Source organism: Pelobates fuscus, chromosome 5 (assembly GCF_036172605.1).
Source record: "Pelobates fuscus isolate aPelFus1 chromosome 5, aPelFus1.pri, whole genome shotgun sequence".
Classification (NCBI taxonomy): Eukaryota; Metazoa; Chordata; class Amphibia; order Anura; family Pelobatidae; genus Pelobates; species Pelobates fuscus.
The window spans coordinates 200,421,677-200,449,377 of NC_086321.1; the positions used below are offsets into that span (position 1 = coordinate 200,421,677).

Sequence of the window (27,701 nt, forward strand, 5' to 3'; positions counted from 1 at the left end):
CTCCCTGTGTATTCTCCTTATCCCCCCTCCTGTATTCTCCTTATCCCCCCCTGTATTCTCCTTATCCCCCTCTCTGTATTCTCCTTATCCCCCTCTCTGTATTCTCCTTATCCCCCTTCTCTGTATTCTCCTTATCCCCCTTCTCTGTATTCTCCTTATTAGAAACATAGAAACATAGAAACATAGAATGTGACGGCAGATAAGAACCATTCGGCCCATTTAGTCTGCCCAATTTTCTAAATACTTTCATTAGTCCCTGGCCTTATCTTATAGTTAGGATAGCCTTATGCCTATCCCAAGCATGCTTAAACTCCTTTACTGTGTTAACCTCTACCACTTCAGCTGGAATGCTATTCCATGCATCCACTACCTTCTCAGTAAAGTAATACTTCCTGATATTCTGCTAGCATTTCCTGCTGCTCTATAACATTGTCTGCCTACCTTTAAGTCATCAGAAATAATCACGCCTAAATCCCTTTCCTCAGATGTTGAGGTTAGGACTCTATCAAATATTCTGTACTCTGCCCTTGGGTTTTTACGTCCAAGATGCATTATCTTGCACTTATTCACATTAAATGTCAGTTGCCACAACTCTGACCATTTTTCTAGTTTACCTAAATCATTAGCCATTTGGCTTATCCCTCCTGGAACATCAACCCTGTTACATATCTTAGTATCCTCAGCATAAAGACATACCTTACCATCAAGAGCTTCTGCAATATCACTAATACAAATATTAAAGAGAATGGGTCCAAGTACAGATCCCTGAGGTACCCCACTGGTAGCGAGCCCAAGCTTTGAATATACTTCATTGACTACAACCCTCTGTTGCCTGTCACTCAGCCACTGCCTTACCCATTCAACAATATTGGAATCCAAACTTAAAGATTGCAGTTTATTGATAAGCCTTCTATGTGCAACAGTGTCAATAGCCTTACTGAAATCTAGATAAGCAATGTCTACTGCACCACCCTGATCTATAATTTTAGTTACCCAATCAAAAAAATCAATAAGATTAGTTTGGCATGATCTCCCTGAAGTAAAACCATGTTGTCTCTGATCTTGAAATCTTGAAATCCCCCCGTTTGTTCTCCTCACCTCCCCTGTAGCGTGGCCGAGCTCCTCTCCGGTCTGCAGTACAGGAGCTTTGTTTCCTATACCCGGCCGGACTGACTGGAAGTCAGTATGGCCGGGCACCATGGACCAGAGAGGAGCTCGGCCACGCTACAGGGGAGGAGAGGAGAGAGGCAGTACTGCAGCCTCTATAGAGCGCTTAGGCGGCTGCAGTATTAGAAGGGCCGGCTCCTATATGGCACCCTAGGCGGCTGCCTAGACCAGCCCTATAAGACGACACCCAGTGTATAAGACGACCCCCGACTTCTGAAAAGATTTTCCTGGGTTAAAAAGTCGTCTTATACGCCGGAAAATACGGTAAATAAAAATATAATTAAAAAAAATACATATTAAGAACTCTTAAGAGTGGTATTCTCTTAATTATCTTTAAATTGACACTTTGCTTTGCTGGCAAAGTAAATTTTAGAGAGATAGATATAGCCTAGAAGGGTTTCAGCTACACCTCACTGACGAGGCCCAAAGAAGGCTAAAACATCCGAGGTTGCTGTATCTCTCGTGTAGCGAGAAATACCCAGCATTTAAGTTATGGACTGCCCTTAGTGGTGGGATCAGCCTGATATGCAAATTATATAAATTCTCTTTTTAATGGCACAACTGAGTAAAAACTTGTTTTTTTTTCTCTTCTTTTTTTGGGTGATTATGCCCTTGAATTTTATTTTTGTAAATAAGATTTTTTATTGTGGTTTGTTTTTTCCAAAAGATAGACTAGATTTTAGAGATATGAAAAATGTGCTTAAGCGTTACAAGACTCGCAGGTCTCCAAAGCAATACGATATCACTCCAGACCTAAAAATTGTAATCTATAGAATAGATAACACATGCAAAGATACTTGACAAGATCAACTTGACCAATATAGGTGAACAGGTGAACAATCATATATGAGAAAGTGCCATGGCAGTTGTGCTAAAAACATTGTTGTAGGTATAGGGACATGACCTGAATCATCGTCTTCACCCAAGCTACAGAACCATTTGTATTTGAATGCAACATTGATCTTAAACATAAAACAAGAAGAAGAAGAAGAAAAAAAAAACCACTAAAATTAGATTTTATAAGTATCAGTAAGCAAAAACATTTTTAAGACCTGAGCAGGGGCAAACCGAAGGGCAAGCTACTGTGTTTCTCTAAGCTTTTGCCCGTTCTCAGAGTTCTCATACTCTCTGTTTTGTTAAAATATAAAAATGAATAATATAGGTTCTGATTTACAAAGACTATTTTGTCACCAGGCAACAAAAATTACAAAAAGAAATAATTGTGGTTATAAAATTACACTAGGCTTGGAATAAATGAATGTGTACACACACCAAAAAAAAAAGCAGTTTTAAATTCTAAGTTGAAAAAAAGTGGATTTGCTTGGAAAAAAATATTTTACACTGTAGAAAGAAGCAAGACATTAATGTATCAGTGTAAGAATACTGATAATCCTGTAAAAATGAAGAACACCAAGCCATTACACTTAATGGATTCAATCTAATATTTATTTTTATGTGAATCAACTTATGCTTCTAGATTTGCCAAGATGTATAACGTTTAAAATGTTTCCTGAAATGTGTATCTATAAGTTACAAACCAAATTTCTATAAGGAACTGACACAACTTGTTGTTTAGTGAATAGATCCCTTGTCTTTGAATAAGGTTTTAGCTCTTACTTTTAATATTGGCACCCGTTCAAATTAAATAAACAACATTATAAAGAGCCAGAGAGTCCATAGAGGAAAAACATAATACCGAGATGGGAAAGTGGTGAGCAAAGGTTAGACAAATTGTGTTTGTTTAGATCTGAAAATAGATTTTCCTACCAGAGAATAAGATAATATAATTATTTTATTTAATACAGTGTATGCAAGGTCAGTACAAGGAGTACTTAGGGGAAAGAGGCAAGGTATTTCTAGTTTGCTAGAGTAAAAGATACTATATTGATAAATATAGCAAACAAATTATCTGAAGTAGAGCAATACTTTTGATCATATAGACAGAATATTTCTAAAATAACCACAAGAGAAGAAATTAATTGCCAAATAATAAAGGTTTCCAGTATAAAAGGAACGATGACACAATATTTCATCAATATGATATTTTAATATATTAGCACAATTTGCAAATTGTTATACAAAAATAAACCTACAAGGGCATAACCTGTCAAATACACAGCTCATTTTGTAGACGGTAATGCACATAAATGTCATTATACAAAATCAGGACAAAAGGATGATTATATAATATATTCACCATCAGCATGAGTTTGTATATTATGTAAGTCAGCAAGAAAAAAAAAACATTTAACACAACAGACCAAATACAAAAAAGGTACATTTTGCAGAGGGACCTATCGAAAATTATGTGTAATCTAATCTGATTAACACAACATGATCACAAAATTACATCTAAACATATCTAAAAACATTTGTTTCTGGCAAACACTATGTTGGCATTTATATTACAACGAAGGTATGCACTGCATTGCCCAGGACATACTAAAAAATGAAAGAAATCGCAATGTATTCTTCCTGATAAAATATGTTATAAATAAATAATTAAAGGACCACTATAGTGCCAGGCCAAAAACTTGTTTTCCTGGCACTATAGTGCCCTGAGAGTGCCCCCACCCTCGTCCCACTCCCGTGGCGCTGAAGGGGGAGGAAGGGGTTAATCCCTTACCTTTTTTACAGCGCGTCTCCCTCGGCGCTGGTACTCTCCTCCCTCTTCTGACGTCCCTGGCTGAATGCACATGCACGGAAAGAGCCGCGCGCGCATTCAGCCAGTCCATAGGAAAGCATTCCCAATGCTTTCCTATGGACGCTGGCGTCTTCTCACTGTGAAAATCACAGTGAGAAGCGCGGAAGTGCCTCTAGCGGCTGTCAATGAGACAATGAAACTGCCATGTTTACAGCAAAAATGGTTAAACCTAGCTGGACCTGGCACCCATACCACTTAATTAAGCTGAAGTGGTCTGGGTGCCTATAGTGGTCCTTTAATTTGAAAAAATATATACTTGAGGGAATGAAAACTTGAAAGAAAAAAATAGATTAGATATTTAAAGATGGGAAGATATTCCTTTCTAATGCAAAATGTGTTTCTGACATGATGTACTGAATGCATGTTTTTCTTAACTGGTGGGATTTTTTTTCTGGTTTTGGCAAACAATGTGATTTTGACTTAACCCCTCACTGGCTATGAAATGCATGGTAGTTGGATCATATAAGAATGTAATTATCAGTATATTATTATTTATATAGCACCAACATATTCCACAGCACTTTACATGTATGGAAAGGGAATATATTAGAGGCAAAGAAGGCCCTGCTCAAACAAGCTTACAATGTATGAGGATTTGAGGTAGGCATAAATATATAATTGTCTTGCCCAATGACGTAACCTGAGTTTCCTGATTCTAAGGCAGTGAGATTACCATTTAGGACACTCATAGAAATAACTGAAGACCAGCCTTACGGCTCTGTAATTTAGCATATGGTCTGGGAAGTCGTGTAAAATAAGTCTAATAATGTGATTGATTGTTAGCTGTGCTATATGGGATTTGAAGTCAGAGGATAGTTCTTGCAAGAAAGCAAGGAATATATTAACCTAAACTACTGGAGCAGGTCTTGTTGGGATTAGTCAACAAACAAAGTGAAAACAGACTGGTTGTGTAGGGATAATTGCTATTCAAACTTATATGTAAAATAAATGTGCAGTAATAAAAATAGTAACACTCAAATTTCAAGTAAGTTATCTATTCAGAGTTCTATCATTTCAAATAATTAAGAAAGCAAATACAAATAGTGAATGTTGCTGTTTTATATCCCAGTCATATAAGGGAATTATTAACTGAATATGAATCAGTTGCCAGGATCAAGAAGGAATGCATTAAATAAAGCATATAAATGTGAGGTAAAACAAAGCACTGCAATACTTTATACAATTACAAAAATGTAGTTTTATTGTGATGGTAAAAAAAAACATGAAAATATCTTCTGGGAGAAGCACGGTAATAGCTTTACCTTCAAGCATTTTGTTTTTGAAAACATTAGCATAGCTTAAAATAAAAATTAAATAGTTGATGCATACACGTTGGACAAAACAACAATTTAATGAATAGATTAGTGCTCAAGGATGCAGAAAAACAATTAAATTTACATACTTTTAATTTTTTAAATGCTTGTTCATTGTTCACAGACGTTTAGAGTTGAATGATTTACAGATTGTATAGATAAGTTCTGAAATATTAAAGGTACATTCCTACCTTCATAAAAACTAAAGCTCATCAAGGGATAATTTCCCAATAAGGAAAATATAGGATAGCACATATTGCCAGTCCTTAAAGGGACACTGTAGGCACCCAGATCACTTCCACTCATTGAAGTGGTCTGGGTCCAATGTCCCTGTCCCACTTAGTCCTGCAATGTAAATAATTGCAGTTTTAGAGAAACTGCAATAATTACATTGCAGGACTATGATTGATTTTAGTGGCTGTCAGTCATACAGGCACTAGAGGCACCTGCTTTCTAGGTGACTTTTGGTTGCCTTACTGATGCTGGACATTCTCACGCTCATTTAGCATCAGTTAAATCAGTTAAATACCCATAGGAAAGCACTGAAGCAATGCTTTCCTATGGGGAGGGCCTAATGCGCTTGCAGTGCTTGCCGCACATGCACATTAGCCCCCCCGCCAGGTGATGTCGCAAGAGGTGGAGTGCCAGCCAGCACTGAGGGTGATCAGCACTAAAATTGGGTGAGTACAGAATATGTTTTTTTAACTTGTTTAATGCTGGGGGGAGGGGGAGGGAAGCTTGGGTAGGATGGTTGAAGGGTTTGGCCAGAGGAAGCTATAGAGTAAGGAATACAGATACAGATTTGTATTCCTTAAACTATAGTCCCCTTAAAGTAATTCACAGAAGTGCATAAACACATATCCATGCAGGTATAACAGAGTCATAGACAAACTGACATCAAGGATTACAGTTGTTTGACTGGTAAGGTAAGACAAAGTCAATGAACACAGTAAAACATAATAGTCAAACTGAGCTTGGTCAAAAATTAGGAAATGCACTCTCAGGTAACAAGAACCATGACAGGGCACAGGGTTGTTGTACTAGAGTTCTTGTTGCAGATGACTACATTCAATAGCAGAATGTAGTAGCCTCAAATCTCTCCATGGATTATAGGATGGGAGATGCCGTGTACCTTCACCCATGGGTCGGTAGGATGATTACTTATTTCCCTTCCACCCTCCCCTCCCCCCCATTCTTTCTTCCCTCACCCTTATTCATTTCTCCCATTCGCCATCAACCTTCACTCCCAAATGGAGGTAAAAGGCAAGACTTTGGGGACATGCTACAGTCTCTGTTGTAGTCTGAGGACTTGTGATATAAAATGGTTAGAGAACATGCACAGGTTAATACATTGCACAATAGTCTGTATTATCTATCAGGTAAAAAGACTATGTTTGTTATACTCAAGATATACCAATGTTTATTACTGTTAACATGTATTTGACTGATTGTAAAAAACTGAATGTACCAATTCAAGAAGAGAGCTAAGAAAGTATTGTTTTTGCTGAATACTTTAGGATCTACATTGTTTCTGTTGTAGATGCTTCTGTTTCGCAGGATGTTGAGGTGGTTGGACAGAAGTTGGAAAGGGCTTTAGATATGGGTAAAAATATATTTTTGTTAATTATCCTTTTGTTAATTTTTGTCTGTTTTCTCTTCAGTTTAACTCTGAGAAAAAGCCTGGGTCTTCCTGGCTAATTCATGATTGATAATGTTCACGTCTGGTGCATAATTAAATTATGACTTTTATTATGATGGTTGTTCAGTGCCTGCTCCTGTGCTTCTTTCGATGATGCACTTAGATGGGTTTGTAATTTTGGTCCTGGTAAACGGATGGCACAGGTGGACATTGAGTCAGTTTTTAGACTGTTGCTGGTTTACCCAGGAGATTTTAATTAATTTTCATTTTTTATTTGAATTATTTTACAAATTTCTCCCTATGGTTGTTCTAATTCCTGTTTTTCATTCTTGTATGGTTAAGTTTAAAACGAATTTGTATTCAATGGTATGTTTCTCCGTGATTTTAGTACTGATACTATTTAGGTGTAGATTGTTCTAGCTGTCCCGTAGTTGTCCCGTAGTTTATCAGCTTAGTTTGGTAAAAAAAAAAAATAGAAACCCAGTTAGTCTCTTTACATGTTTCCAGTTTTTTGTTATCACTATTGATTGTGTTGCTTCCAGGTGGCAAAAGTTAACAGAGAATAATGAATTTTGGTAAAGCAGCAGTCGAATAGTTTAAATTGGTGTTATTGGCATTGGCAGGACTCATAATGTCAATCAGAAGAATTTGGAATTTGGATGGTCTGACCTGTAAAATAAAGAAGTACCATTTTCATTTTGTTAGAGTATTAGCAGAAATGAAAAGGATCTGTCGATTTGGCACACTCCTATCAAACATATTGTTAGGCTGCAAAATTATTCAGTGTCTGAAACCCTTACGCTGCCATGGATTTATGCACTAACACATTCTACGTTCCTTGTCTCTGTATATGTTCACTGCAGTGAACAATCAATGCACGCCAGTTTGTATAAAGTTCAAGAAAGTGTATATTTTTCATGGGTGTACATCGAATATATGAAACACAGTTTTCTTAGGGGTGTATACAACTTTACAACTGCAAAAAATTATAATTATTCATAGAACATTACGTATTGCTGTTAGTCTACTGCGCATGTATAGCACGTCTTCTCCGAAAATATGTTCTTTCATGGGAAAGAAAAGGGAGGCAACTGGAACCGATTGCAGACAGGAGCTAGGAGAGAAAAATACTTTTACTTTTAACCCATGCAGACGTGGAGAGACTTAACTAAGGCAAAGGCTTTTAACCCTTTATTTACTTGTATCTATAGCAAATCCCTTCTTCTGGCCCTGCAGGTGAGAATGTTAGGCAAGGTATATCCAAGTGTACTAATTACACCTGTGGGACTTTAATTATTTCTTCACCTCTATTCCCTTGCCCTCTTCCACCAACAGAATCATCAAAGACGGCCTGTCCAGATATTTGTAGATACAGGAAAATATATGTTATTAAATCCACGTCTCATTATGCAATACATCCATAGATTAATGTATATTTATTTATATAGCGCTGTATGTCTAGGGGAATATCCACTAAGCATTTCATAGGTAAAACAATTCATTTTCCCATCACATATAATGGGTTTTCTTTGTTCACAATGCATTTCAGGACAGTGACACTTTGCATTTATTGATGCAGCTGGCACTATTGTAGTTTGCATGGTTTTTTTTTTTTCAATTAGTTTTTATTGTCATTTTTCAAATTCGACAAACATTTAATAGGTATACAATACTCGGAGTTCCATCATCAGTTCACAATCTAGTATATTATAAACCACAATATCAAATAAAGTTTGCAGCCTGAAATTCTAATAAGTATCCTTCAGCCTTATTCTATATAAATATAGGCCTAAGATATACTCCTTGTCGTAAAGATTGGTTCCAAGCAGTTGTATAATAAACTAACATAGGACTCTAACATAAAAAACATAAACAAACATCATACAAGCATACGGGTGTAGGATCAACTGTCTAATCCAGACATTACAATACACAGTATATTACGACATGGGTAGAAGAGTAATATATTTCAGGATTTATTAAGATCATTTGTTGCTTCTTTTTACTTCTTTTTCAGCATAATTTGACATCATAGCATTTGAGTTAAATCTTTTTTTGTTTTAAATATTTTTATTGTTTCGCAGTATGAGTGCAGGTTGCGAACTGGTTCAAAAGAAAGCAAGTGGTTGCCCACGCAGGGGCTTAAGCAGTAACATTCAGTAAGATGAATAGTCGCCTACGCAGAGGCTTAATTGACAGCATATAGGAGGAAATGCAGAATATCGCTTGCGCAGGGGCGTATTGGATCAAAACATATAGGCGTAATCGAACTTTGCAGGAATATACTTACAAGCATTATAGCAGATATCGCCAAGATTGTGCTAGTGCTATTACCTATATCTAGCGCAGTATTAAGTGTATGAACAAGCAATGACAAATAGACAAGCAATGACAAATATTGGGTATTCATATGCCTTGCTAAGCCAGACCTACAAAAGGCGTTAAGCCTGCTTGGTACTACATTGTTAAGGCATTGTTGTCAGGTACGTGCCAATATAGTAGTGTCAATTGGTAACGTGTATTCAGCCACCCTCTCGGTCAATGTTACTAGTGTGGTTTGTTAATGGGTGCTTTCATTAAGGTGCGTCTCGCACATTTTGCCACTAGGTATGCAACTTGAACTGATGTGGTATATGCCCTCTTACTGCAGGAGCGTGACCTTAGGTAATCTGGGTATAGGAGCCAGTCGCTGAGTCAGCGGAGGCAATCGTATAGGTTGGTTCCGTACTAAGAATTTTCACAGGCTCAATCTTTAGGCATTTTGCCATCATGCAATCTACATAAAAGAGCATCTTCTCGCGTGGAGTATGCTACAAGTATAAATTAACTTGTCAAATACATTTGTCTCCCTGTCTGATTAGTAATGCCTGTGAACATCTATTATGCTTTATGCCCAGACAGCCCAAGCAGTGGTTAGCAAGCAGGTCCTGCCATAACATTATAACGTTAAAAATCATTGTTGCTCAGTCTGTCCTGGTACTCTCAGTAATAACATGCAGTCTTATATAGAATGCTCATTAGGACATATAGAGATATACTTTTAAAGAATAAATGAAAAATGATGGGATGGAAATAAAGGCAGGTTACTATAATGAACAATCTTGTGTAAGCTGTAGCTAATGATGTAGTGCCAGTAAAGGAACATGTAAGCAAACAAATTATATATAGCACAGAGGCTCCCACATTAAAGAGGAGAGGTCATGGTACTCCTCGAGTAAGCATAGGGTCAGCTTTTACTGTAGGGTGTGTAGCATCATGTCCAGAACTAGAGGCCGAGTGGCCTTGCAGGTCTGTGTATCCTGGCTGGCTGAATGAGGATAGTGTCAGGTTCGGCCCTTTTCGTGTTGTTCCATAAGTGGTGTCGAGGCTCACTTGATTTGTGTGGCATGGAGTTTTTCCACATTGGCCGAGGGGCACTCCGTGTTGCAGGGTCTCCTAGGGTGTCTGGCCCCGGGTCGGTGCCCCCGTTCCGTCCAGGCCGCCCCCGTAAGCACCATGTCTCAGTGGGCACTCAGGGACAACATGTGCTCCTGCGGGCCCCCCACAAGAGTCCGCCGGCCCTGTGTCCCCTGCACCTCCCCTGATCCTTCGATACCCCCGCGGGAACATGGGCTGCCCTGTATGTCTCACCCAGCACCGGCCACTTCTTCAGGATGGTGGGCACACGGCCCCTCAGCCACCGGTCAGCCGGAGGCACATGCCGCCCACACCCGCCGGGCTCGCAGCAGTGGGGACAATCTCCTCTGGGTGCCCACCTCACCCTGAGGTCAGGCAGCCATGATATCGGCTCGTGAGCAGTCCAAGATGTCCGCCCGTGGGCCAGTCCACCCCGGGATTAGAGGTATGTGTCGAAGTGTCTCTCAGCCTACTGGTCTGTCTCTCCTTGGTCCTGTTGTCGGGCGGGTCTCATTTTGGCAGCCATTGCCAGTGTAGGGGATCGGTGTAGGCCCAAGTCGGGGTCTTCCGTCTTGGTGTGCGCCGTCCCCATGTGGCCGGGATCACCCCCACCGGCCGGGGGGGGGGGGCGGGGCCATTTCTCACATCCTCGGGGCCCTCTTCTGAGGCTAATGTTGCGTGCATGCGTTCCCACCCGGGTAAGTTGCCGGCTTCTGAGTCTGGGTCATTTGCTGTTGATGTCCCGGTTTGTGCAGGCAGGTAGGCCGGGTGCCTCAGCTCCGTTGCTGACGACATGTTGTTGGCCTTTGTCTGGTACCAGATTGGAGCTGAGGTGATTCTCCATGTCATCCCATCTGGATATTTGACTCCAGGGCAATATATGCGCGGATTTTGTGCCGATATTAGGGCCGTAGGCCCGGAGCCATGTTGATCTGCTTCCAGTCGGCTCGGCGGCCCGGCCCCGCCCCCCAGTTTGCATGGTTTGTATGTTTTTTGAACAAGAAATCGACTTGATCAGTGCCTGACGCAAGGATTAATAAACAAAATTGTACTTTGCTCCAATTATTTCAGATTGTGGTTATGATTTAGTCTGGGATTAACTGCTTCAGAATAATCATTATTCCACTGTGTCTGTCACTGTAGCTGAGGGGTTAAAGAACACTATAGGATCAGGAAACCAAATGTGTGTTCGTGACCCTATAGTGTTAAAAACACCATTTAGGTGGCTTCTTATGCCCCTTGCCTTGTTGGCCAACATCATCAGAATTGATGATCTCAGCCAATCCAATGCTTTCCCATAGGATACACATTGGATTGGCTGAGATTGTCAAGGGAGCAGGGTGGGCCAAACACTGGCTTGGCAATCAGCATCTCCTTATAGAGATGCATTGAATCAATGCATATCTATGTCGAAAGTTCAGCGTCTCCATGCGGATCTGAGAAGTGGCCATTGTTTACAGCAGTGTTTATAGCAAAAATGTTGCAGGGACAGGATATACTCACCAGAACAACTATAATAAGCTGCAGTTGTTCTAGTGACTATAGTGTCCCTTTAAGATCCATGTCAATATGTCAGTGGTATACAAGTTGTCAATTCATTGCATTAAAAAGATGTACCCTTTCCCCCGCCCCATTTTGATTGTTACTTGTTGCAGTGTTCATTTAAGCAATGTAGGGCAAAATGTCATCCTTAGGGTTAAGTTTTGAGCATTGACTTGGTGGTGAATGGTATGAATGGCGGTCAGGTCATTTAGGACCCACTGGTAATTTGGTGATGTTTAATTAAGAAAGTACACTGTGTTTTAAGTTATATGATATATGGTTAATTGTTTTAAAGTGTATAATTGTTATGCCCCCTTAAGTTTTAAATAAAACACCACGGCTTAGCCCAACAATTTATGTCTGTTTTCATTGTGCGGTCTATAAATATATCCATGTAGCATAGTAGCTTCATATAAGTGTTCAGTTGTGCAGTTGCACTGAGCTATTGTGCTATAGAGAAACAAAAAAAAAATACATTATATAACAGTAAAGGTTCAGTACTGATTCACATTGATCACGCCTTTCCTCCTCTTGATTGTTAGACTGCATGATTAAATATGTAATTCAAACTTGTTCGCTCTGTGGGAGTTAAAAAGATTGTGATGCCAAGTTCTCCTTATAGTTATGTTCATTGACAGAATACAGCTTTGCTGGAGAGAATATTCCTCTACTTAAATTCTTCCCAAAAATGGAAGGTAAGTGGCCTTTATGGGCTAAATGCCATGGTATGTTGCCTTGGCTGGTGAAGGATAAAATATATTTGTACAACGGGAAAGATAGCTGAATGTAATTTGCTGAATCAGAGATGAAGAAGGGTCGAAAGACATAAAAGGAGTTGAAGTGCACCAGGTGGTTGATTGAGACAAACACAACGCTGAGTGAGAGACATGGAGTCTAAAAATGAGAAGAGATGATATGCCACATATAGCAGTGGACTGACTAATATTATCAATAAAATAATATTAGGCAGGTAAAGGTAATGTGCTAATCATTTTATCAAGCAATTATCACAATTATAATTTTTTTTTTTTATAATTACTGATCCTATCAGGGTCTCCTTTCAGTCAATAAATGACTGATTCATTATGAAATATAACCTGTGCACATTATTATAAACAATTAATAGCATGGTGAGAGCTAATATGATTATTAATTTCCTCTATATTAAATTTGCTATATTCTTTCTCCAAATGCTGATTCAAAATAAGCATTCACCTATTGCGCCTTAAATACATAATGTAATGGCACATAATGTGTGTTTTTATTTGTTGATTTTTTTCTTTTTCTTTTTTACATATAGCCTTTACTTCCAAGCATATTAATAGTGGTTATGTTTCAAGTGTTACTTTAAGATATCACCTAGAGAATTATTAATCATTTATAAAAATGTTCTATGGTAGCATCTTTTTGCCCTCTTATTGTCAATCTAAAATCTAAAAATGATTAATTTATTAACATGTTTAATCTTAGATGGAATGGGGTAAAAGTTAATGGTGAAACAAGGATTACTTGTTTAAAATTTAGATACTTTACAAATAAAGATCAACAGACACTCTCAATGAGAAAGTTGTATTACTTTATTTCATTTATTCTAGACATTCTGTAAGATAAACTGTTGAAATACATGTATTATCTACAATATGTTTCTCCTCCGCCTGGGTCTTCCTCAAGTCCTACTTATGGTACATAGCATTATAAACTCAGGCATACTAAAACAATTATTCTACATCTTGACAAAGACACACAATGGGTTAAAATTTACTCTGTTGTTTCAATAAAGCTGTTTAACAAGCTCTGGAAGTGTGAAGTTTATCACTTGTGTTGTAAATATGTCATTTTGAAGCAATATTTCTACTTTTTTGAAAAATATAATTTTGCTTTACATAGATTTAGAATGTCTCATTATTGATAACAATCTAAAAAAATAATGGAGCATATTTTATGCATTTATTCATAGTGCCTGGCCAGGCGGGTAGTTTCAATTAAAAAAAGTAATCTTTGCCACTTTTAAACTTGTTGCCTAGTTGTATATTTTTTTTCTATTTTTGTTCCATTGTAACTCTGCTACTAAAATGAATTGGCAAATTATTATTCAGTGCTCTATCAATTAGAGAAAGATACTAATACATATCAGCCATCGAAAGGAGGAGATACAGAATTTTTTAGAGAGGGCCCCTTTACCTAGGTTAACACAACTTCAATGTACCTTCCTAGAAAAATCATTTGAGGAAGAAGAGGTAGTAACAGCAATAAATTCTCTTTCTAAACATAAGGCTCCCGGGCCTGATGGGTTTTCAAATTATTATTTTATAAAATTAGGAAAACAACTGACCCCAACTCTTACGAAACTTTTTAACTATATAAAAGATACTGGTGCCATTCCCCAAGAAATGTTGGAAGCAAACATTGTGGCTCTACCTAAACCTAATAAATCTTTTACACAGAGTGAAAATGTAAGACCGATATCCCTACTTAATACGGATATTAAGCTCTATGCTAAATTAATAGCTTCACGGATTAAACACCTCCTCCCGGATCTTATCTCGGAGGAACAAGGAGGGTTTATACCTGGGAGACAGATAGGGGATAATACCAGACATTTTGTGAACTTGGTGGAATGGGCAAACACTTCATCACAACAAGGATTAATTTTAGCATTAGACGCTGAGAAAGCATTTGATCGCTTGCATTGGGGTACATGTCACTCACACTTACTAAAATGGGCTTCCCATCAACTTTTCTAGCAAGTATATTAGCATTATATTAAAATCCGTCTGCAAGAGTGCTTAACACTGGCTTCTTTTCTGATAAAATAAGAATAGGTAATGGTTCTCGTCAAGGGTGTCCCCTTTCCCCTCTTATTTTTATTATATGTATGGAACCTGTAGTAAGAATTATTAAACATGATACTAGTATTAAAGGGCTGATTACACCAGGGGGTATTAAAAAATAGCGCTGTTTGCAGATGATATTCTGCTCTTTATTAAAGATCCAGAGTCTTCCTTACCAGTACTGATCAAACTGCTAAGAGAACATGGGCAGGTATCGTACTATAAAAATAATGTAACTAAAACACAGGCGCTACCTATTAAATTACAACAAACCCTAATAGATAAATTTAAGTTACACTATAATTTTGATTGGCGTACCTCATTTATAAAATATTTGGGAGTTAAACTCACTAAAGCAGCTAAAACATTAACTAAAGTAAATCATTATCCAATGCTTCAACAAATTAAAAATACAATGGCAAAATGGGAGGGTTTGGAGATTTCATGGCTGGGACGCATAAATCTCATTAAAATGATGATATTACCTCAGATACTATATCTTTTTAGAACATTACCTATTGCACTCTCTAACAAATTACTTAAGCAAATTCAGGGTACCATAAATGCTCATATTTGGAAGAGGTAACCCCCTAGAGTGGCACGAATGGTCTGGGAATGCCAGATATTAAAATATATTATAGGGCATCTTTTTAGCAGAATGGATTAGATTACTCAGAGTGAGGAAAACCTCTCAATACCCAATTTGGCTAACATTTGAAAATTCATGTTTAGATGCAAATAATATAACATACTATTTATGGACATCCTCGGTTCCCCAGTCTCCTTTAAAACCTATGTTACAAAGTACAAAACTCTTACTAAGTTTATGGAAAAAATGGTGTCCATATGTAATAAATTTAAATTTGATGTTCAAAGCTGCACCAATAACGAACGGCATTAGCGGCCCTCTCTTTGGACCTTCAGATGAGAAGGTGGCAAGAGAAGGGGGTAAGACAAATAGGCAATCTAATGATTGGGCCACAAGTAAAGCTATTTCCTGATCTTCAAAAATAATTAAATTTTGAAGCTAAAGACTTGTTTGTATACTAAAGGATTAAGAATATAATAAAGGCACATACATTGGATAATCCAGATAATGAGGTAAATACCTTACCCACACCAGAATTTATTTTGTCACATAAATCTATTCAACCCTTTTCTTGGTGTTATAATGCACTGACCGAAAGTGCTGCACCAGGTAAATTAAAATATATGATTAAATGGGAGAATGAAATTGGGCAGCAATTCTCTAGGAAAGATTGGTATTTAGCTATGCTCGGTACCAAGCAAGCCTCACATAGTTTATCGCTATGGGAGGCGTATTGTAAGGTGACAATGAGGTGGTACTTGGTACCGCAAAGATTAGCACGTATGTATGCTGATTCATTAGGGTTATGTTGGAGGTATGAGAAAAAAGCAGGTTCCATGCTGCAAATTTTTTGGGGGTGTCCATATTTAAGAGAGTTTTGGAAACGAATTCAGAATATGATTTATGATAAGACAAAGCTTTTGATTCCACTGCAGGCGGAGAAATTCGTACTTCATATTATTCCAGGGATTAATATTCATACCCATAGAAAGGTAATTTTAAATATCCTTACGGTAGCAAAAATAGCTTTAGCAAGCAATTGGAAGCAGAAAGTTATTCCCTCAGATGAGGTAGTATATGCTAAGCTGAATAAGATAAGCTCATATGAAAAGATGGCCAGTGAAGTCAATGGATGCCTTGACTAGTATAAAAAAGAATGGTACAGCTGGATATAAAGCGACTGAAGTATGCTCTACAAAGAGTAATTAAAAAGAGTATGTAAATTGGTAATGTGGTGAACAACCAGGGTTCGGTGGGGTGAATTTTTATTATAATTTTTATTATTATTATTATTATTATTATTACATTTGTGTTTGTTTGGTTAGGTTTTGTTTAGTTTTGTTTATGTTAAGGATATTATAAATTAATACTGCAACGGATTAATAAAGGAGTAAACCACAATTGTAAGCTAGCTGAGAATAAGATAAACTAGAAAGGAAGGTATTTATTAAATTGAAGCATTAATAAGGCAACATGAAAATTTTTCTATATAATATGAATAGAAATCCTTACAATGTTAATGAATGTTATAAAGGTGCTAATGTAATGTAATGAGTTGAAGGAAAGGGATTTCCTTTTCTCCTTTCTTTGCTTTTCTTTTTTTTTATGATGAAAAAATATGTAAATCAATTATGATGTACTGCTTGTTTCTACTCTTTTTGGAACTAATAAAAAATCAAATTGGAAAAAAAAAAGTAACTCTGCTACTACTTTGAAAAGAAAGTGCAATTTCTTGCAGCAATTACTTAAAGAAGTATGCACACCATTTATCACAGTGTAATTATTCTGATGCTATTTTAAAAGTAATGTACGATTTGCTGCTGCAACTACTTAAAGGGCTGTGTGCACCATTTTATCACAATTCCCAGACTCGTTATCATACTTTGTGCACTTTGTTTTCTTTGAGGTGTAGTTATTATAATTACTTCAAACACGTAAACCAACAATTTATGTTTTTACTAATAATACGTACAAAACGGTTTGTATACTTTTCTATTATAGAATAAATTAGCAGGTAGAAAATTGTCTAAAATAATCTATTTTGCAATACACTAATGGTTCTCCATAGGATATACAAAATTACAGTGCAGAATATCTTCTTAAAAACATTTATTTAATATTATTTTTTTTTTTAAAAAAATTATGATATTATTTCTAGTTTTCTAACATTTCACATTTTTCACATTTTTTAGCCTTTTTTTTATTTGTAAATTTTTATTGGTCATCAAAATTTGTTCATAACATTGTGAAAACATCGCTTGGATACAATTGTTTGAAACATTTCTTCAGAGGTTGCCAAATTTTGTGCACAGACATTAGTAGACTTATACATAAGTAGACACATATATACAAAATGGCTTTGTGAGTAGTACATAAGAAAACCACGAGTTACAATGTTTATCTCCTCTTACATACCGGGTTTGGACTGTATTATTTTACAAATTCTGTAATAATTCTCTATTAACGCTGGGTGGAGGTTTGTACACCCACCTGATGTATTTTAGCTGGAGTTATAGTAGCTTATCAGATAGCTCACTGAATAGCTCATCGGACAGCTCATCATATAAGGATGTTCCGTGTGATTGGTCTGTCAAAGGGGAGGTAAGGATCAGGGATCATTTCCTTAGAACTATAAGATATATGTTGGTTGTGCAGTCAATCCAGTATATTGGTTCCAAATATGTGAAAAGGTATTGGGACCACCCCCTTCCCAGCCAGATATTTGTATTGTAGGATGGTTCATATAAGCCATTGATATGTGACTTTAGTGGATGACTTAACTAAAGTTGATCATCATAAACATTGTAAAATTAACAAACTTAGAAAATGTGGTCCAAGAGAGAGACAGGTGCTGCCTGGGGTTGGGGGTTTGTTGAGAGTAGGTCTGATAGCGTATGAGTAAAAGGTGTTCCGGGATAGTCATAAGATGTACATCTCATGCATTTGCCGACTGTTGTAAGAAAGTACATATTGCCGTCTTGAACAGTTAGTCGGTAAGCATATCTCCTGTGTTGTTTCTCACTGTCCTATATTTCTCCTTCTCAGCGTGGTTGTAAAATTACACAAAATTGTGGGACAGAAAGTACATGCAACCCGGACTTCCCCAATAGATATAAATATCTACCTCTAAGGCTGTTGCCGTATGAATTTCAAACATGGTTCCCATATTTTATTATATAGGGCGTATTTATCGGTAAATGAGTAGTAGAGCTCCTCCATCACCCTTATATTCTCCATTTTCTGAATCCACTCTCTTATCATTGTGGCTGTGGTTTGTTTCCACTCCATTGGTATGAGCAGATTAGCTGCTGTGAGTAAGTGATTTATGAGAATGCGCTTTGTTTTGGGAAGTGGAGTAGAATGTACAATATCATTGTCGTAGTTTTATTGGCTTTATATATGTCTGTGATACTTTGTATCAGGATCGTTATGCACCTCCAATAGTTCTAATTACAGGGCATGACCACCATATATGTGTGGGCCCTTAGAGGCACCTCCAGCATAAGTCAGAGATGGTCGTGAATAGACTATGTAATTTATCTGGCGAATAGTGCCATCGGGAAATTCTCTTACAATTTGCTTCTACAATGTTACAACTAATAGTAGTCATGTGTATGTGCTTGAATATGGTGAGTTGGAGGTCAGTAGCCCATGATGTTGTGTACGTGGGTACACGTCTTTATGCTCAAGTTGAAGTACTTTATAAAATGGTGAAAGGTGTTTAGTTTCACACTACGGGTGTGGCACTTCATTTCAAAGTCACAGTAGGGACGATCCCCTGTCAGTAATAGTGTGTCAGACTGTATGAAGTAACAAAGTTTGGCATCAAAGAAAAACTCCAATGGCGATTGTTGTGCTTTGTTTATTATGGTAGGCAATAATTTTAGGGACTTATCTTCTAAGAATGAGCTTAATGCGAGGTGTTGAGAGTCTTTAGGTGGTGTAAACATAGTGGATTGGAGACCTGGTGGGAAGAGGGGATTATGCATTATGGTATAGAGCGGAGATGGATGTGGAGAGATATTAGGTGAGTTTCTAATGTGGTTTGAGGGCAGGTTAGATCGTTGGGTGGGTTTAGTTTTGATGGCGCAAGTGTTTACGTCTATTACCCTGCCATGGCACGATATATATCGGTATGTAAAAAATATAATTTTCCAAGTTGACCTACTGTTCATGTGGGGCCGGATTCATCCAATCATATATCCTTGTGATATAATTCTTTGTCTGGAAGACCTAGTTTCCCCATGATTTGTGTTGAGTTAGTGTGGAACGCTAGCTGTGGGTGTTTACCTCCCCAGATAAATTTCGAGATGGTTCGTCTAATAGTGGAGAAGACGAATTTGGGTAATGCAATTGGGAGAACCTGTAACATATATAAAATTTGGGGTAAAGTATTACTCTTTAATATGTTAATTCTACTAATCCAGTAGAAGTGGGGTTTTGTTCATGATGCTAAGTCTTTTGACAGGTTGTGAACCAGCCGAGTAAAATTTAGTTCATTAAGTTTGGAGAAATCTTTTGACAATTGAACCCTAAATATTTGACAGACAAATCAGCCCACGTGAAGGAGTATGTGGTTTTTAGGGTGGCTGTTATATGTTCAGTTGTATGTAATTGTAGTATTTTGCTTTTAGAGTAGTTCACTCTGAAACTGGAGATATGGTGATATAAGGTTAGTTCTTCGACCAAAGGAGCCATTGTGGGGATAGGATCAGAAATCATAAAGAGCAAGTCATCCGCAAAGGCGCATACCTTCTATTCCCTTTGGTTGCTGATCACTCCTCGAATGTGTGGGTGGTCCCTAATGCCCTGCAAGAAGATTTCTAGGATTATAATGAATAACACATGAATGGGGAGAGAAGGCACCCCTGTCTCGTGTCATTCCGTATTTCTACTGGTTTAGAGAGTTGGCAGCTGATGCGCAATTTGGCAGTGGGACGAGAATATATGTGCATGTTCAGCATATATCACTGTAACAACCTTTGTTGGGTGATAGTGGGAATGTGAGAGGGGGAAATGAGAAAATATGACCCGCTCCTGGCTGAAGGGTTGAATTTATAAGTTTGTGAAGTTTAATTCAGCTGATATTGTTCTAGCATCTGTGGAGCTATCATTTCCCGAGCTATCAGGCGTAAATATTACATTCTGCTTTATCCCTAGTCCCTTGTATAAGATCTCTAGGGTCTAATATGTTGCAGGTGTAATGGGAGACAGGGTTGTGTGGTGGGGTCCCCCCCTTTCCCTCATCAAGATTATAACATAATTATACAACAGCATATATTTTTTTTATATAGTTTGCGAGAGAAGGTGGTCATTGCTGACAGGGGGAAGAAAGGGGAACTAGAGAGGGAGGGACGTAGGAGAGGAAAAGGAGAGAATAGAAACAGGATTCAACAGTGTAAATATACCAGACTGAGTTTATTTTCTCTCATAGCTTGGGTAGCACTCATACAAACTTCTTTGCTGGAATGATGACCAAGTGCAGTAAGAGGTTATGGTGTCCATGTCCATGTAACTGAGAATGAGTGAGTATGAATGGTCCATTGCAATAATCTGCTGTATCAATCCTTCTGCATCTTATGAGCATAGTATGTGATCTGCGATAGTAGTGGAAATGTTCAATGGGTCGCCGCTTTACCCATCGGTGAGGAAGAGGTTGATGCTGGTTCACCAGGGTCGTTTCTCCTCTTCGTTGGAACCTATTGCCAGCGTTGTCTTTTCAGGAGTTGGAATGACAGTGGGGTGAGAATTGGTCCGAACCAGTCTGGGATTTGGGCTGTTGGTAGATCCATGGCTTGTAGAAATGCAGGAACATCTTTCACAGAATGGATGGCTTGCAGTGTGAGCCAGGATAGGTCTGGGTATATGGAGATAGAAGACCCGTGATATAGGAGAGGTTGAGAGGTTTGCATGTGTAATAATAGAGGCGACAGACCACATCCTTCGGCTTGTCAGTCAGGGCCCCTCTAGGTCTGAGGGCTCTGTGCACCCTGTCCATCAGTATTGGTGTGTCAGAGGGTCTCTCTAGAATTAGGTTGAACCGGTTTTGTAGCGTACCTGAGAGATTTTCCTGATCACTCTATGGGAGCCCTTTAATCCTAAGATTATTTTGGCGTCCTCTGTTGTCCAGATCATCGAGAGATTTCTGCATGTCCCTGAGGTGAGTTGTGTGTGCCTCCAGTGTGTCCTGTATATGTTGGATTTGAGTATAGACATTGTCTCCTTCGTCCTGTAATGTGTATACTCTGTCTCCCATGTGGCATAGATCCGTGCCAATGGCTTCCAATTTAGCCTGAAACAAGACTTCTGTTTTTCCTAGCATCTTGGCTAGGTCCTATTTTGAAGGTAGATGTTTTAATAGGTCCTTAATGTCCTGATTTGTTCGTGATAGAGATTGTTCAGAGTCCCCCTGGCTGGATGGTGCGATGCGATGCCTGGTGATTCCGGCTCATATTGAGGCCTACCATGGATGGTTGCATGTCCGTGTGGTCTCGAAAATATTTAGTTAGCGCAACGGATTTGCGGGCGGGGGTCTTGCTGGATGCCTACAGGGACCAGGCTGCTCGTTTGGGGTGACCCCTTTTCTATTTTTTATTCCCGATTGTTGTGGATTGTGTCCTCTGAAGCTTGGAGCTATGTTAAAACGCGTCCATACAGGTCGGTGGTTTGCTCTGCCCCATGTTTTTAGACTTTTATGCTAAATTAAATTATAAGTTTAATAACAATTGTTAGTATATTTTATTACTATTTAATAATATTGAATTAATAAGTAAAACATACATACAACACCATGCAGATTCATTGCATAGAGTTCTATGCTTATAATCTTGGTGAAAATGTCTTCTATAATAATTTAGATCATGAGGAGAAATGCCCCAAATGGTTTAAGAAAGTAAATATTTTACCCTAATTTTTTTATAGGATGACAGAAGGAGATTTCATGAATAAGTCACAACTAATACACTTCCCTTTATAGAGACATGTTATCATTTCATATCTTGTTTTTTCAGGTTGCCCAGAAAACAGCACCCATTATGGATGTATAAATCCTGTCAGGAGTTTTCTAGGATGCATGAAATTAATTTCCATTGGTACAAAGGTGATAGACCTCATTTCAGTACAGCAAGGAACATTGGGAAATTTCAGTGACCTTCACATCGATGTATGTGGAATCATTGACAGGTAAGAAACAGACTGTTAACGTGGCTGATTTATAATCTCAGTTTTCCCCACATCATGATATTTAAGCATTGGTTTTAATATACTGAATTTGGTGCATATACTTGTATTAAATATGTTGTTCTTTCTATCTATCTATCTATCTATCTATCTATCTATCTATCTATCTATCTATCTATCTATCTATCTATCTATCTATCTATCCATCCATCCATCCATCCATCCATCCATCCATCCATCCATCCATCCATCCATCCATCCATCCATCCATCCATCTATCTATCTATCTATCTATCTATCTATCTATCTATCTATCTATCTATCTATCTATCTATCTATCTATCTATCTATCTATCTATCTATATGTCTATATAACTCTGAGGGACACAATATATGGGATAGGAAATGACTAGAATGTATACCGTATATACTCGAGTATAAGCCGAGTTTTTCAGCACATTTTTTGTGCTGAAAAACCGGAACTTGGCTTATACTCGAGTCAATAGTCTGTATTATGGCAATTTGCATTGCCATAATACAGACTGGGGGAGAGGGGGGCGGCTCTCGCGAGACTTACACTGGGAGCTGACCGAGGTGCTGAACGGACCTCGGAGGACGGGAGCTGACAGGAGCTGCAGGAGAGGTAAGTAAACTTTCTGACAGCCCCCTTCCCCCCCCCCCCCCTCCTGAACTACCAATCCAACTGGACCACCAGGGAAGGAGCTAGCAAGCAGGGAGGGGGGACAAAAATGTTTTTATCATAGTAATACAAATAAATTAATTAATAATATAACAAAAAAATTAAAATAATAATAATACAATAATAAAAATAGTAATAAAAAAATTATATAACAAAACAAATTAAAATAATAATAATACAATAATAAAAATAGTAATAAAGAAAAATTATATAACAAAAAAAATTAAAATAATAATAATAAAAAATATATTAAAATGCCCACCCCCCAGCAAGGCTCTGCATCACACACACACACACACTGCACTCACACACACTGCGCTCATATACACACTGCATTCACACACACACACTGCACTCATATACACACTGCATTCACACACACACACTGCACTCATACATACACTGCACAGATTCCCGGGGGGCGGAGCTAGCGCTTGAACTGAACGGTCGCATATCCCTCGAGCTCTGACCGTAGGCACCCAAAAACGCAAAAATCAAGCAAATACCCCAAATTTTGCTGGCACCACTGGACCCACAAACGGCACAGACAGCAATGGGCCGTAAAAGCAAAAAACAAAAAGCTGATAAGCCGAGAGCTGGAGCAACCATAGGAGACCTATGGCGGCAAGCACATGGCGCCTCACAAGCCTCACAATCCCAGCTATCACACTACATGGGAGAGAGCTCCGACTTCTCCGATGACCAGACCATGGGGTCGGAGGACTTCCACATACCTGCACCAAGGGCACAGACATCGCCGCCTACGCCCACTGGAATCCAACCGACTGCACCGGTCACTAAGGCGGATATGCAAGAGCTCCTGGCGGGCCTGCGGCGAGATATTCAGGCAGATGTGGCCGGGCTCAGAAAAGACCTACTAGGCCTCACAGGCCGCATGGGCAAGCTCGAGGAGAACGCACGCGCCGCCACTACGCAACTCACCCAGATGCAACAGGAGCTGCACATGCTCCAAAGGCAACACAATACACTGGAACAAAGATGTGCAGCTATGGAGGACTCCAGACGCCGCAACAACATTAAAATTAGAGGGGTGTCGGAGAGTGTGCCGGACGCTGAGCTACCACACTTCCTCAGACGGCTCCTGAGTGCACTCCTGACCCCCAGACAAGCCAAATCGGTGGCAATTGATGGCTCATTCCGAATTCCCAAGCCATCCCGGGCACTGGCCACGGCCCCAAGGGACCTGATTGTCCACTTCCAGACCGGCCAGGACAAGGCCGCGGTGATGGGCTCCCTCAGAGGACAAACACCATACCACTTCGAGACCTCTCAGCTCACCTTTTATGCGGACCTCTCAGGGGGTACCCTAGCTTGGAGGAAAACACTGCAGCCCTTCACTACTTTCTTACGGAAACAGGGTATCACCTACCGATGGAAAACGTCTCACACACTGCTGGTCACAAAGGACAGTGCTTCCTATCCGGTCCACGATATTGGAGAGGTAGAGGCGACCCTGGTGAAGTTGGGCTTCCCAAAGGACACACTCCAGACTGAGAGACCGCAAGTAGCGGCCCAGCCCCACACCTGGAACCCAGCTGGCACGGCACCATTCGTACCCAGAAAGCCCACAGGGGACGCAGGCGCAGCGACCAACACAGGACCATCCGCAAGAAATCCACAGCGCTAGGCCTCCAGCAGGGCACACCTACTGCCTGGTGCGGGCTAAAGGCTCGCTGGACTTAGTACTGGACTCCCTACTGTAGCTCACAACGAGAATGTCCTTGCTGCTTTTGTTGTGTTTTTGTTTATTATTTTTTTATTGTTCCTTTTTCTTTGTTAATCTCTATTTTACACCAAACACTGCACATCTCAGTGCATGCCGTGCGCCCACCATATGGCCACCAGACTGCTCACCGCACAGCAACCACCATGCAGGGGCTGGATCACGGTAAGAGGCACTGACTATAGGGTACAAGGACCTTCCCTGCCCTCCCTCCCCCCCAGCTTTATCAGCACACACTGCGCCCCCTGACGGAGGACCACGAGCCACAACTTAGGGGCAAAGCTCCCACGGGGTAGGGGCCACGTAGTCTTCTAGCGACGACCCACCGAACCCCATCAATCACATCCCCCCAACGCATACTATACACACTAGAACGCGAAAGACCCACAATACTCGACCCACAACAGTGCTCAAGATCAGGAGACCGCGCAATACGCACACACTAAGCATGATTGTGTATAGATTAACCCACGCAAATCTCCTCAACTACAACGGAACTGTTTGCATTAGCATTTGAAAGGTATGGTGACGTCACCTTATGGCATAGGACGGCCCCAGTATTGTTAATTGTTACGTGTTTTATTTTTGGACGTGTTGCTTCCTGAGATGGGGCATATATAAGAGTAGCGAACCTTGCAAAAGCTTTCACGACACTACAACTACACTAGCGAAATTGAACTAGCTCTGTTAACCGTATGTTGTTCTGGAGGCATGTAATATGTTGAAGTTATTCGTACCATAACCGCACATGTCTGAATGTTTCACAGTTGCCGCTTCAACCGTCTACCTATGCACACTGAAAATGCACGTATCACTTATACCTTAGCTAATGTTAAAAACGTGTGCAATTACATTTTGTACTTTAACCTTAACAAAAAATGTGCAGGTACAGCAAAATGAAACAAAGAAATCACTCTTAAGATGAAACTTCTGATGTAACCTGTTTCGTTGTGACTTTTGCATGTTCCTGCAATCGTTATTGTGACGATGCAGGATTTTATTTTGTGCACTACAAAAATAAAGAATTAAAAAAAAAATACATACACTGCACACACTGCACTCATACACACACCCTGCACTCATACACACACTGCATTCACACACACACACACACACACTGCACTCACACTGCATTCATATACACACTGCATTCATATACACACACTGCATTCACACACACACACACACACACTGCACTCATATACACACTGCATTCACACACACACACACACTGCACTCACACTGCATTCATATACACACTGCATTCATATACACACACTGCATTCACACACACACACTGCACTCATATACACACTGCATTCACACACACACACTGCACTCATACACACATTGCACTCATACACACACACTGCACTCATACACACACTCTGCACTCATACACACACTCTGCACTCATACACACACTCTGCACTCATACACACACTCGGCACTCATACACACACACTGCACTCATACACACACACTGCACCCATACACACTGCACTCATACACACTGCACCCATACACACTGCACTCATACGCACACACTGCATTCTCATACGCACACACTGCATTCTCATACGCACACACTGCATTCATACACACACACTGCATTCATTATATACACACACTGTAAATAAAAATGAAAATTAATATAATTTTTTTAGGATCTAATTTTATTTAGAAATTTACCAGTAGCTGCTGCATTTCCCACCCTAGTCTTATACTCGAGTCAATAAGTTTTCCCAGTTTTTGGGGGTAAAATTAGGGGCCTCGGCTTATATTCGGGTCGGCTTATATTCGGGTCGGCTTATACTCGAGTATATACGGTACTATGTATTTTGCACTTATCTATATTAATACGGTATGAATAAATATATACCGTATATACTCGAGTATAAGCCGAGTTTTTCAGCACATTTTTTGTGCTGAAAAACCCCAACTCGGCTTATACTCGAGTCAATAGTCTGTATTATGGCAATTTACATTGCCATAATACAGACAATGGGGCTGTGGGGGCTGCAGAGATCTTACTTACCTCTCCTGCAGCTCCTGTCAGCTCTCTTCTCCTCCACGGCGGTCCGTTCAGCACCTCGGTCAGCTCCCAGTGTAAATCTCGCGAGAGCCGCGGGGTCATAGTGCGGCTCTCGCGAGACTTACAGTGTGAGCTGACAGAGGCAGCTGCACGGACCGGCGCGGAGGACAAGGGAGCTGACAGGAGCTGCAGGAGAGGTAAGTGCTCCCTGCCAGCCCCACTTCTCCCCCCACTGAACTTCCAATGCTACTGGACCACCAGGGAGTGAGAGCCCCCCTCCCTGGCTAGCTAGCAAGCAGGGAGGGGGGATGAAAAAAAATAAATATAAATAATAAAATATTAATAATTAAAAAAATAATAATAGTACAAATAAAATAAAATAATACAAAATAATAATGAAAAAAATATCAAAATAATTAAAAAATAATAATTAAATAAAATAAAATAATAAAAAATAATAATACAAAAATATTAAAATAATAAAAAAAATAAAAAAAAAATTCCCCACCCCCCACCAAGGCTCTGCAACACACACACACACACACACACACACACACACACACACACAGCATTCATACACACACTGCACACATACTCATACACACACTGCACACACTGCACACATACACACACACTGCATTCATACACACTGCACTCATATACACACACTGCACTCATACACACACACACACTGCATTCACACACACACTGCACTCATACACACACTGCATTCATACACACACACTGCATTCATACACACACACACTGCAAATAAATATTCAATTAATATAATTTTTGGGGGATATAATTTTATTTAAAAATTTACCAGTAGCTGCTGCATTTCCCACCCTAGTCTTATACT

The 27,701-nt window shown here is 39.3% G+C and overlaps 1 protein-coding gene across 1 annotated transcript in view; it reads left to right on the top strand.

Moving 5' to 3' along the window:
- The window catches only part of CNTNAP4 (contactin associated protein family member 4), a 440,483-nt gene that overhangs the window by 240,195 nt on the left and 172,587 nt on the right, over positions 1 to 27,701 (top strand). The window contains exon 10 of the mRNA XM_063454951.1: positions 22,192 to 22,363. Coding sequence (XP_063311021.1) covers positions 22,192 to 22,363 — 172 coding nt within the window. The remainder of the gene's footprint in view (positions 1 to 22,191; positions 22,364 to 27,701) is intronic.